The following is a 13,668-nucleotide window of genomic DNA, read 5'->3' as shown; positions in this document are numbered from 1 at the left end:
CAGGAGATGGCTTTGGTTGTTTTGAGACAGAAGAGAGACTTCTTATGCAGATGCCCCTCTTCGTATGGGCAAGCTGGTGTAAAACTTTACAAAGAAGACAGAATCTGTATTGAGTGAGTACCTTCTTATACAGCTGCCTGCATTGCTTCCCATCTCTGGTGAGATGGCAGGAATGTGCAGGGTAATACTCCTCCAAATGGCTGAAACAGTCTTAACATCTTGCTCTTGCTGAAAGTGTTGCCTTCATTTTCAGGCCGGGGCTGCTCCCTCCCTTGCACAGGCCCTGACCTTATTGCGTCCCTTTGTGAGCCAGCTCAGCCCAATAAACTGACGGAAAAGTATTTCTTTTTCCTGTTCTTCTTTGTTGCATTATTTTTCTGCCAGTTAAATGTATTAAATTGACTTGCTGAAATTACGTGAAGGGCCAACAGCATGCTATTAGTCCAGCTCACTCTAAACCCTTCTGACATCGCTTTCCCTGTCATGATCTCTGTGACTTTATTGTAGACCGGGTAGGACTTTCGGAAGCCTTGGCCAGAACACACAGTTACACTCACTTTGGCCATGTCCCACTTAATGCAAAAAACCAGGATTCATCTTAGTTGCTGTGAGCTTTATTGAATTTAGGGATGTAGGTAACTTCCCACCTCTGCCTCAGGGCCAGCTGTGAATGTGGACAAAATTGCACACTTGCCTGATAGCAAGTAATGCTGTCCTGTTCCCCTCTGCTGAGGACCACCACAGGCAAGGCATTGCCCTCTCTGGTTTGCTATCAACAAAACCAACTCAGCAAAACAAACAGTAGTTTATTTTTTTTTTACTTTTAGCCAGATGGATTTGCTGATATAGCTGCAAGTTATTTAGGTCACAAGCAGCCAACAAACAAAAGGAGATTCCCTCCTCCTCCCATTTCTTTGGTAAGAAACTGGGTCTCTTAAATGCCCAGGACTTTCCTTCAGTGACTTCTTTTGTTGTTGGCAGATAGTGTTTCAATCTGATCTCCCCTCTCTCACACTCCTACAGACAGCACCACCCACCAGCCCTCATTTGTCAACCTGTCACGTCTGTGACCACGTCAGTGTGCTTTGTCACAATAATCCCAGTGGTCACGCTGAGGCTTTGAAGTTACAGCATACAAATATTTTTGCCTCTTTCCCTTAGGGGAGCTGGTATTTTAGTCTGTTGTCCTCATTTTTTACATGACACCGTTGAGATTGATAGATTCATTCATTTTAATTTTAATTGATCTGTTGAGCTCATCCTGATGGTCACTTGAGGACACTGTACACATGTGCGCTTTGCTTTTGAAAACCAGTAAAACATATTCCAGAGTGAGGCAATGTGAAAAGTCTTCATTTCAGCTCTCAAGGGCTTAGACAAACATTTGAGTTTCAAGTAACATGGGTTTGCATCCCCTTAAATCTCAGCCCCCACTTCAGCTGAATCCCCAACTTCAAAGCAAAACTTAGATATTCCTTCCTTTCATGTCCAAACTTGGAATTTAATATCGTTTTGACAAAAGAAAGAAAAATAAAAACAAACCTAGAAGAAAAAGCCTGCTGGAGCTCACTGCAGCTGAGCCTTCACTCCAGTGATGTATATTAGATGGCTGGAGATACAACATAGTGATAAAGCAGCTTGAACTCTGTGCTTCTCACATAACTGGGCACCAGTTGGATCTGGACCATCTGCACATCCCCACAGGAAAACCCCCTTCACATGATTTTACAAAGAAATAGAATCAGCTTTGCCTGGATTTTGACCCTTTTGCAAAGAAGTGAGGTCCCAGTCTTCTTTGCATCCTCACTCCATGTTGAACTCTTGCCAGCTTGCCAAATTCCCAGCGTCTCGCTCCCCGCTGATCTGTCTAGCTGTCTTTGCAATTGAAGCGTAATGTGGAGACTGAAAAGATCCCCAGCTTTCCAAGTGAACATGGCAGTGTGCAGAAATCCTGTCAGCTTTCTTTTTTTTCAGGAGACAGATGCAGCAGGACTTCAAGGCATGTCTTTGCTCTGTTGACTGCACTGAATCAATCATTTTGGCCTAGAAGCCTTGAAAAGTCCCATTTTGTGGGAGTTTCCAACAGCACGTTGCTCCAAGCACAAGGCTTTTTGGCTGAACGAACCAGTAGAAAATAGGTCAAGGGTTTCAAAAAATCACCTGCAGCAAAGACCCATCACTGCAAGCAAGAGGGATAAATTCATCCCTAGTGTCCGTCTACTCTTGCATTTCACTGATGGATTTTCCTTCACCCTCTGACCCTGTCAGAACAACACTGGGGATCAGTTTGGCCCCATGCTTTGAAATGACTGGTGAATGAGCCGGTCTCCCTCCATGTAAATGAGACTTGGCAGGTCTGTGCTAAGTGCTTTAAAATTTTTGAGCCTGGAGGGACTGAAGGGCCCGAGGGAGCGCTAATGGGATGTAATCTAGCTTTCCACTATTGTGCTGTCAGTACAAAGTCTAGCCCAGGCCTTGCGCTGGCTGCTGCTCAGTGGCCTGGATGAAATGAGCTGTTGGTCTGATTCCTGCTACTGATGAGTGGCTGTCCAAAGCACAAGACCACCCGATGCTGATTGGCGTTGCTGTAGGGAGCAGAGGCAGCAGGGACTGAGCAGCATGGAAAATTAGCACCATTCCTTTTTGGAGATGCTCTGTCCCCACTGTTCGTGCAGGGCACTGTCAGCACAACTGCAATTGGATCTAAAACCTTCTCCTATGGCTTCAGCACGTTTGGGTTATACCCTCTGGAGAGAAAGCTCGCTCTGCCCTGCTCATTCCCTGGCTGCTCTCTTTTGGTTTGTTTTTCCTCTCTCCTGGCTCCAGGGATGCCAGGCTTTGGTCTTACATCATTTTTTCATTTGCCTTATGTAGGGCACACTTCCAGCCATTGCTGGCTTGACATACAGGCCAGGACCACAACAGCATCCAGCTGCATTGCCTTTGCTCAGCACTTTAGTTGGTGCCTGGTCAAATAGGTAATGCCAGAGTGCGCCCTAATTTGCAGTCTGAATGAGTGGAAATAAACTGTAGGGCTTCTTGCCATAACTATCCTACAAATACAGGAAAACCACTGCCTCACAGAGCGGAAGGGCAGGATCTGTCAGTGCAGACTGGGAGCTTGTACCTTTCCTAGACATCTACCACAAGGACTCAGTATATTGGGTTAGGCAGACACTGGGTTTGATCAGTATGGCTGTTCCTGGGGTTATACAAAGTATACATAACCCTACCTATATGCAGGGTGCATACAGCATGTATACACCTGCAGGGGATAAATCACCAGGACAGCAGCAGTCTGAAGACTCGCTACCTCCAAAGATCTGGCATTGCAGCAAGACAGTAGTTCATGCTCAGGCTCCTTATCAAGACTTCAGGAGCAGGAAATCTCATTAGATAAAAGCAGTGACTTTCCTCTTCACCTAGAACTAACCTTCCAGAGCTATTTGAGGAACATGTTTCACAGACCTTGTTTCTGACCAGAAATCTCAGATCCAGAAAGCTGAAAGAATGCTTTCCTTCTCCTGGGGCTGATTTTGGGGGAGGAGCTGCTGGAAATGGGAAGTATGTAACTGGTTGTAGCATTAGTTTTAAGAAGGTCAGTACCAGTTGCCTGATCTGCTCTGACATCTTGGCTGGTAGTTCAGCCTCTTCACTCAAATCAGTGAGTGCACACGCCCTGTTCTTGGAGTTGTTGTGGCAATAACCTTATGATGCATTTGGGTACCTCTGAATGGTAACGATAAAGCCCATAAATACCCAAGAATATTAAATTACGATAATACTTCTGAGCGTGTTTTCAGTATAAGGCTCTCCCAGTGCTGTCTTCATCTGCAGTCTTAAATTAATCTTAAAAAAATTAGTTGCAACAGGGAGACATTTTACTTGCCTTATTTTTTCACTGATGTGCAAACAGAGGCAGGGGATTGCTAAAGAACTTAGCCTTAAGTGTCTTACACAAAGCCCCACAGCAAATCAGTAACCAGAGCTAGGAGCGAAGCTCAGTGTGGTTAGCCTTCAGCCATGGTTTCTGCTTCCTGAGGGTGTGAAATAACACCAAAAATCCCATTGTGGCAAGCATTCCTTGTAGTCCCACCTCATGTTAGTTACAGTAGGAATAGATCACACCTGGTAAGTGGATGTCAATCAGCTTCAGATTTATCAGCACTGTAATGATATGCCAATCACCTGAACTGTCTGACTAGGGCTGAGAGTGTCTTCTTGCCTTGAGAAGGTGCAGAGGTGAGTGATCAGGTGATCCTGAACTGGGGCTTCGCCACCTTCTTGAACAAAAGGTCGTGCAGCTGGAGAGCCTTGGCACCATACGCCAACAGATTTCTGGGTTCTGGGAAATCAAAATTGCACATCAGTGGCCCTGTGAGGCCAGGCTAATTGAAGCTCAGCAGTACAGGCCTTGTGAGATTTGGGTGATGGGCTGAGCTGCAAGCTCCCTCCACCCGTGACTGAGGAGCTCATGTGAGGGTCAGCGAGCAAGAAGCTAATTTCCAGGTTGGAGGTGAAATAGCAGTCATCCTTGTGTGCTGCATTACAGACAGCGAGCTTCTTCCTGGTTGTGAGTTCTCTCCTTGTTAGCATGGCTTGTTACCTGAATTCAACAACCAATATATAAAACAGAGCTCAGAGCATAAGCATTAGTGCAGAAGAGGCAGGAGGAAATTTCCCATGTGGACAGATTATTCCACAATGGCTTAATGAAAAGTTTCCATATATTTTTTTTCTGAAGTACTTGGAGCTGCCCGCAGTCTGAAATGAGATAGAGGACTACAGAGGGTTGTTCTGATGTGGCAGTTGCTATTTTAAGGTGATCCTAAGGCTGTACTAGTCAGAAAAAGGACTGAAAAATTCAAGACACGGTCTGTAGGGTTCTTCTTCCTGGTAGTGCTAGGGATATAACTGAAGGGCCATCCCCAGCAAGTTTGATCAGTGTTCCTGATGCTCTTGTTGATGTTAAGCACTTGCTAGAGGCTGTCAGGAGAATGGACTGAAGATAGGTGGTGAGCTGCTACCAGGAGGGTTTGTATCGCAGAGGCAAGGCAGCCACTAGGGCAGAGTGAGCCCAAGCCTGCAAGCAGCTACCATGCTCTTTTCATTGCCAGCGCTGCTTAACCCCCTTGCCCTGAACATTTTCTACCTTTGTTGGTTCTGTGGGCATAACCACATCAGAGCTCACTGCTTAATGAAGAGGAAGTTCTGGAGTTATCTCACATGAACTTTCTGGGCATCTTGTTGTCTCAAATCCTTCAATAACCAATGGAGAAAGGATGACATCTTAGGAAGTCAACTTATTCCCTCCTAAAATTGGAGAAATAGGTGATCGCTGGAGGTCCCTTCCAGCTGAAATGTAATATTCTATCCTATTCTAATTCTTTTCTATTCAATAGGTTTACACAGTATGCATGTTTACTTTCCCCTGGAGGTGCCTAAGTTGTTGACATTTGGTGGTGTACAATGGGTGACTCCTTGCCCTAGCGTGGCCAGTTACTGACCTGGGGCTGGCTGCTGCTTCTTATTGAAGTAATGCTTTGAACAGGTCCCTTACAGCAGGGGCATTGCATGTGGCATGTTAGTCTGGACCATAACCTGAGCATGTTTTCCTGCCAGTATTTTCTTCCAGCTTCTCATGACAGCCCATTTAAGCCATGCCCTCACTGTGTCTTGGTCCAAAGCTCACTGTAGATTTGGAAAGGCCTCTCCTGGCTTTCTTTAGATGCTAGAGATGGTCTTTAGCTTTTGGGCTTTGCAGGTTATTACATTGGCATTTCTTATTGTATGTGGTAACACAGTGACTCCATACATAGTTTGTTTAAGAGGGAAAAATGTGCTTGGCAAAGCAGAGAAAATAACAAACAGCAGGAAGCAATGCCAGAATTGTACCCACTTAAGAATGTAAGAAGTGCAGCAGTAAATACTGTGCCAGATTTCTTCTATTCTTGTAAAATAACTCAAGCTTGCTGTGGAGGCCTGTTTCCTGCCTCCTTCTTGGAGGCAGGAAAGCAAAAAGGCTTTTTCCTTCTGTGAGCTTTAAAGAAGCACTAGATCATTACTAACTCCTGTGTCTATGTCCAGTCCAAGATTCATGCTGCAAGAAGCCTGAGCGAGATTGCGATTGACCTAACCGAAACTGGAACGCTCAAGACCTCAAAGCTGGCCAACATGGGGAGTAAAGGCAAAATTATCAGCGGCAGCAGTGGGAGTCTTCTGTCATCAGGTAGGTCCTTTATCCTGCAACTGGAGACAATATGGTGGAAAGGGTCATGGCCATGGTATAATGGGAAGCAGCCAGAAGCTGCACTGCAGAAATGAAAGTCACTTCCCTTTAGCCTTTCTGTCTGTCCAGGTGTCAGTCTGTCTCTCAGCATGTTGCTCCACAGACAGCACAAGCAGCAGCCTCCCCCTCTGTTACTGCCACTCATTTCCTCTTTAGCCTCAGGATGTCATCTCCAACCTCTCACTTTTCAGCTGACACCTGGTATCTCTTCAGTTTCTACCATAATCACACCTTGGCACCCAGCTCATCCCTGGGCAAAAGCTTTTGTGAAGGAACCCCCAACCAGCAGTGGGGAAGCAATCAGCCAGTGCAGCTCACTAGGGAAACTGAGGCTGGGAACTGGCAATGTCTCTCCACAGTGTTGAGGCATCTTTTGATCATCATCAACATCTGTTGAGGTGGCTTCTTCAACAGAGTGCACATCTGCTTTGCCTCTCTATTGCTGGAATTTGGCTGGTGTCCCAGGCTCAAAAGAGCTGTTCCCCAACACTCTCTACCAAACTAGTGTCAGGGATCTAGAGGTTTCTTTTTGTGGCTTGGAGCACCTTCCTGTATGAGGAAGACATAATCTGTGAAAGAAACCCAAGAGAAGTTAATACAGAGGAGAGCTAGAGCATGAGAAGGACCAGAGAAGGGGAGTCAGGAGGTCATCTGTATTTCTTTGATACGCTTCTGGGTGGGCAGGCTGTGTGCAAAACACTGCTAAAAGTCTCCAGGAGCAAAGCAAGGGTTGATAGTTTGCAAAGAGCTTGAAGCTGTTCAGGTAAGAAGCTCTTCAGGAGGGCAAGGTTGCTGATGTCACTATAATCAACAGTTCTGGTCAATTAAATGCCTTTTGTTAAATATCACATCAAGCTATCAAAATGGACTGTGTTGAGATGAGTAACACAAGAGAATAGCCTTCTCATGCCTGACAAGAGAAGAGTCCATCTAGGAACACAAATGCTTTAAAACTGAAACCACACCCACTGTAGTAGATCAGCTTTGCATCATTGTGTTCTTCCTTATCCCTTAAACGCCTTACTTTCCTGCTTGGAAAATGTCCAGCAAGGGGTTAAAATGTGCAGTGCTTACAGAGCTCCAGAGTAGCCTGCTGTGCAATTCCTTGCCTTGCCTGCAAACAGAGATGCCTTTCTGCTCCTTAGGTCTTCCTGACAAAGCATACAATCCACCATCTGTACCTCCCATCACTTAGGGAGTTGCAGTAGCCGAGCAGCTCCCAGACTGGTGTCGGGTTGTTGGAGTTCTTTATTTGTTTGGCATTTTTTTCCAGCTCTCCTGCTGGAAAGTAAATACGTTAAGTACCCCAAGGAAGTTCTTAAGGTCTTTCCAAGATCTTAGCCTCCTGGGCACCATTCCCAAGTTTGTGAGAGCTACTTGGTAGTAATCGTGTTTTCTTGTTAATACACTGACTTTTCACCTTTCTGGAAAAAACATGGGGGTCTGCTTCTGCTCTCACACCGGGAGAGAGCAGTAGCCAGGTGAAAGCCAGGAGAAAATCAGTCCCAGAAAAGCTTCTGTAGGGCCAGCACCTATCAGGGTTATGTGGATGGAAATCCCAGACTGGGAGCTGCCCTGCCCATGCTTTTATTTCTGTATTTTTTTGCTCTCTGCTCAAATCCCTTCTCACTGAGCATGGGATTTGTAGACTCAGCAGAACTGCACTAGTGACTAGACCTGTGGAGAGTTCACTGACCAGGTGAGTCATTTCTTCAGTCCTGGGTAGGTGGATCTGTTGACCTGGATGCCTGTGTAGGACTGTGTGAACCTCTGTTTTGGTCAAGGTGCTGCCTGTGGGCCAGGCGAGCGTGGCTCCCTCTAGGTTCCTGTGTTCAGAGCTGTTTTTTATGTCCTGCCAGCTGTGAGGACAAAGCTTTCCCCAAAATGTTAAGGAGAGCTGTGGGGTTTGTTGCTGCTGCTATGTGCCTTCCAGAAGCTACAGACAGCTACAAGGAAGTATAGAGAGAACTAGTCTGGCAGAGGAGGACAGATACCAGGGAACTGGAGACCCTGAATTGCTTCCACAGAGCCACCCAGACACCTCTGCTCCAAGAGCCCCTTCCCCAGCTGGCAGAGGTGACCCAGCCCTGTCCCACTGGACAGGAGGGGGCATTTTCTGCCTGGCCCGCTGGCACAGTCACTGGCTCCGTCCCAGCCTTTGCATTTCCTCCTATTGTGCCGAAGATTATCGGCAACAATGATGGGTTATCGTGGTACAGCCTGCACACTGGAGAGAATAAGTGCAAATGATTAAGTGGCCACAGTAGATTTGCAGGCTATAAATACCCCAAGTGACTCAAAATCACAACGGCAGGACTGAATTTCTGTTTGCCCCCACTTCCCTTCTGTTCTCAGTCCTTTCTTCCTGGAAATTACTTGTAGTCATTTCCTCTCTCCATCTCACTCGTCCTCACTGAAGGGGCTGTCAGCACCACAAGGAACATGCCAAAACTGGCATGTCTCCCCTGGGTTTGCAGCAAGGCTGCAAGGAAAAATCCGTTGTTGCTTCCAGCTGTCACACTCTCTGGTGATGATCCTGCTGTGCAGTGTCATGCAGTTGCTGCCACACATCACTTACAGACTCAAGACACAGCAGAGGGGAGATGCAGTCTTACTGGGACAGTGACTTCCAAAGCCTAAGCTCCTCCATGTTTCCCAAGCCCTTGATCTCAGTCTGTGTCCACTGCAGTTGTAATTTTGATACCTGATGCTCCCAAGTTCATTTCTGACAACATGACTCTTTAACTGTTGTCCTCATTTTGACTCTGAAGGGCCCCCCCAGAAGTGAGATGCTGTGATTTAGCTCAGGGACCTTCTCAGGATCTCTGGGCCATCCCTGGACAGCTGGAGCAAGATTTGCCTGTGAATAAAAGCTCTGCTTTTACACTGGCAGGAGCTCTAATTAAAGCCAGCAGAGGTAATTATCAGAACAAAATCAAGTTAGGTCTAAGGTGAATTCTCAGGGCAGTCTGTGCCATAAGAGCTCTGCAGGGCTCTGAGCTAGTGAGGAGCCCCATTATCGCTGGGTTATTGTTGGACTGAATGCCAGACTACTGCCTTCTTCTCAGTGGGCAGTGGAGACACCACAGAGGAGCACCTCTGATTTAGCTCTGCAGATGTGTTCAAGGAGCCTCTGGCCCCCTGAGCCCCATTCCTTCAGCAGCGGTGGAGGTGTCCTGTGCAGGGGCCTGTTTATGTTTGAAAATGCCACGACAGAGCCCAGCCAGCCAGTTCCCAGCCCCTGCTGCTCCATCCAGCAAGCCAGTTCCCAGCTGGACTGCCCCAGCGGCTGTCGGAGTAGATAAACAGCACCCGTGCAGCCTCCAGCGCAGGGGCTTGTGAAGACGAGTTGCCCACCGGATATCTGAGTGCATCCTGTGTGGAGCAGCTCCAGCTGGTCTCCTGCACGCCATGGAGGATATCCTATTTGTCGGGCAGAAGAGATAGCAGCTGTCTGAGGTTGCTGGCTGTTGTGTGCTGACATCCTGGCACGGTGAGTCAGCCTGGGCTCTGGCACGGAGCAAGCGTGGGGGGACTTTCCCTCCCCGCTCAGGGGACAGCCTTCCATGGGGACCTCAACCAAACACCAGCAAGCTGGAGCCAGCAGCCGGATGTAGCATGAAGGGTTTGCCATATTTAGATGTGTTTTTCCTGGAGTAGGAGACTCTCAGAATGAGATGTCTGGATGCTTTTGCCTTGCTGCTGCTCAGCCGCGTTGTTGCATCTCCCCTTACAACTGCGATCACCAAGCCTTGGCTCCCTTTGCCTTTCAGCATCCCGTCTATCCTGCCTGCTTGTTTTCATCCTTCTCAGTTATCCCTTTTCCAAGCTGACTCTGCTCTGCTACAATAGGTGGAAGAACTAGGGACAAACAATAAGTTACTGGTAGGGCTTTCCTCTCCAAAATGGTGGCCCATGTTGCTGGTCTGGTCCCTTTGACAAGCTTTAAAGCAAAACTTCTCTTGAAGCCAACACCTGGTAGCCATGAGCCCCTGCAGATCTGCACAGGCACAGCACATCACCTTGGTCAGATCCTTTGGGGGTGTGGCTGCTGTGACTAGCTTCATCAACATCATCAAGACTGTCACGACCTCACCAGCATCGGAGTGATCAGAAACCAGCCTGTTAGCACTGGTGAAGAAGCTCAGCCATGTATTCTGCTGGAGGAGTGAGTTGGACAGGAAGGACCATGTTCTGCCCCCGTTTCACAGCTTATGTTATGAATGTCAGTAGATGGGAAAATTGCCCAGAGAGGCCAAGTGGGTATCAGAAGATGAGTAGTGTATCCACAAACTAATAGGGTATTAAGTGGATGTTCAGGTCACCAAGACCTGTGTCGCATCCTGTATACTAAGGAGGAAAGGGCATGTACGATTTCCTTTCATTTGAAATTAAACCACCAGCAGCAGCTACAAGAGCAGCCCCCAATTCAGTAGGTTCCTGGTGCCCACCAAAGAGAAGGTGGCTACCTGGCGTGTTTTTCTTTTAGGGACACCAAATGGTTTTGCAGAAGTGTGTGTTAAAATGCAGAGTTTGGTAAATCTTGGCACAGCAAATGGAAAGGAGGATGAATAATAATTTTCACAGAAAGGTTCAAAAGCCATACAGGGAAATTACATACTTCAGCAACATTTCTCCTGTTTACTGCGATAGGAATTAGCCCTAATTGTGGGAGATAAAATACCTGAGAAAGCCTCCCAGTCAACCATTACTGTTGCAGCAGGAGTCTCTCATGTTAGGACTGATCTTTCAGGACTGATTTTTCTCTATTGACGATCCCCTTTGGAAAGCACTGGGCAGCCGTGACTCAGTGAGCATCATATTTAATAAGGCTGATTGAAGGTAGCATCTGCTTGATTGGTTCAGTTTGTGCTGGTCTTTGATTATTCCTTTGGTTGTTTTTATGCTCTTTTGATTTGTTCTGACATTTTTGGGTCAGTTGCCATTGGATTTAGAAGTGGGTCTGTGGTCACAGCCTTGCTTGAGGCTGGATTAATAGATATTCATAAATAGAGAGCCTCTAATGGAAGCTGTAGGCACCCTTGCAATACAAAGCACTGTTGTCTGCTTGTTTACAAGCATTTCACATGGGTGCAATTCTCTTGACTGACCAAGTTTCCATTTGCTTTTCACCTGTGAGAGCAAGCAGAGAATCCAACCCATAAAAGTCTAATAATATACCCCAAAATAACTCAGCTTTTAAATAAAAATAATATTAATAAAAAACCCCAGCTGGAACAAAATAGTTTCTGAAGGAGAGCTTTCAGGATGGTCTGAAGAAATGTCAGTCCTGCAGTATGCCCAACGAATCATCCAAGTCAGTATAGTCAAGCTAACAAAAATCAGCATCACAAGCCATGAGCCCTGTTCCCTGGCCTATGAACCCTTGATCCACTAGTAGAGTCTGGGATACAAAGATACACTTGGAAAAGGACAATTTGAGCTGGTTCATTAGTGGCAAGGAGTGGCTGGCTTTGGTTTCAGCAGTAATCCTGTTGCTTAACTCAGAATGTGACAATGCGCTTCCAGATCTCCCTCAGTTCCTTCACTTTCTGGGAGGAGTGAAAAAGATGGCAAAATGTGCACTCAGTGGACACTGCCACCGACCACATCAGGGCTGAGACCAGCATGGTTCTCACACAGGGTAAGCACAGCTGGAACAAACGCCGTGAACTGTCTGTGCTTGATTTGGGTCCGTACCAGTTCAGCCAGAAGCCATTTCTTTCCTTCTTGCCAGCACACCCCAGATCAGCGCAGACGTCTGGCCAAGGTTTAGGCTATTCAATTTTAGGCTATTTTAAATGTTACAGCATCTATGTAACTGCTGTGGCAACCCGCAGTGCAAAAACGAATAGCTTTTAAAAATAAATTCAAGGCTGGTGTGGAGGTAGGGAGCAGAGAGAGGAAGGGAAGGGGAAGAGCAGTTGAAAGGAAAATGTAGGTCATTAAAGCTGTCATAAAAGAGAAAAAAAAGGGGTTGAAACATCTGCTTGAATCATGAGCAACTCTTTACCAGGACTCAGCAGTTTGTTGGCATTTCAGTGAAGAAATTCAGCCGTTCAGCTTTCGCTAGTAACTGCTCACGAGAGTTACTATTAAGAATTACTAAATGCTAGAGAGGGCTTTCCCTGCCAGTACAAATACCAGGCTCCTCTAGAAGATCCTGTCAAGTTCTGGCAGCACAGATGTGTGTACAGAATTGAGTTTTGTTGCTCTGTGAGGCAAACCCAAATGAAATGGGGTTGACTACAGCAACAAACATCTTACTGTGAGGTTGTCCTCCTTTTGTCTGATGATGCTCAACTTGGCTGACGTTCATAGAGCCCTTTTTCTACCTTCCCCACTCCCAGACAGCCCAATATAAAAGGTGTTACAAAGCGGGGTGGCGTTTCACAGAATAAATGCCAGCTGTCTTCCTGTATGAAAAGCGCAGAAAATATTGGTGGAAAAGACCTGTGAGATTCTCTGCTCCCCTTGGGCCAATGTGGAACTGTTTCATGGCATTGTTTGCCTCAGTCCTCTTTCAGTTTAGCTTTAATGGTCTGCTGGAATAGTAGCAATGAAAGGTGAAGCTGAAAGCACAAATTTCACTGTGTTTTGCTGCCAAAACAAGGAGTTGTTCCCAGGTTCCTTCTGTAGCTCTGTGAAACAGCAGCAACATTTTCAACCTCCTTGGGCTGAGTGATTTCACTGTACACATGGAGGCCAAGCTGCAAAATGTATCTAGAAGCCCCCTCTCACCCCCATCCTACAGGTGCACAGAAAATTCCATGTAGCATCCTGTTGTATGTGACTCCTGCAGATAATAAAGGTCTGCTTTCTCTCTGCTGTTGCTCTAGAGGGGTAGGGGAGCCCCCCCAGGGTCACCATGGGACAGCGGGTGCTGAGACCACTGAGGAACCACTGAGGACAGGGAGGAATCCCTTTGAAAGCATTGCCAAGTCAAAGGCTTTTCTGCAGGCGTAAACCAGGGAACGCTGCCTGCCCTGGTACGGCCCTCAGCGGCTGGCAGCAGGCGGGGTGCACCTGTCTCAAAGCAGGAAAGGGACCTTTGCACAGGAGTTAGCAGGGCTTACTGAAAAAGCTTTAGATTTGAAGGGGGAAAGGGGTAAAACCAGGCTTATTAGAAATATGCCTGGTGGCAGCACACCAGTGTTTAGGGTCAGGGTGCTAGCAAGGTCCTTCAGTCTGCTGTCTCAGTGGAAGTAGGGGATGGAGATCCATGCAGCAGCAAAGATACAAAGGTTAGTGATGTGTTAGACTGAGAACGGTCACACAGGAGTTAGGGCCTCTCCCCTCAGAAAGGTGGTGGGATCGATGGCCCAACTGAGGTACATCTACAGCAATGCCCACAGCATGGGCAGCAAACAGAAGGAGCT

The 13,668-nt window shown here is 46.9% G+C and overlaps 1 protein-coding gene across 7 annotated transcripts in view; it reads left to right on the top strand.

The window, feature by feature from the left end:
- FRMD4A (FERM domain containing 4A) overlaps positions 1–13,668 on the top strand; it is a 386,250-nt gene that overhangs the window by 347,057 nt on the left and 25,525 nt on the right. For all 7 annotated transcript variants that reach the window (XM_055710530.1, XM_055710531.1, XM_055710532.1 and 4 more), the window contains one exon: positions 6,088–6,229. In XM_055710530.1, the coding sequence (XP_055566505.1) occupies positions 6,088–6,229 (142 nt within the window). The remainder of the gene's footprint in view (positions 1–6,087; positions 6,230–13,668) is intronic.

This window comes from Falco cherrug, chromosome 5, assembly GCF_023634085.1.
Source record: "Falco cherrug isolate bFalChe1 chromosome 5, bFalChe1.pri, whole genome shotgun sequence".
In the NCBI taxonomy this organism is placed as follows: domain Eukaryota; kingdom Metazoa; phylum Chordata; class Aves; order Falconiformes; family Falconidae; genus Falco; species Falco cherrug.
Note: the sequence above shows the minus strand (reverse complement) of the source record. Positions and strands in the feature narration are given on the sequence as shown.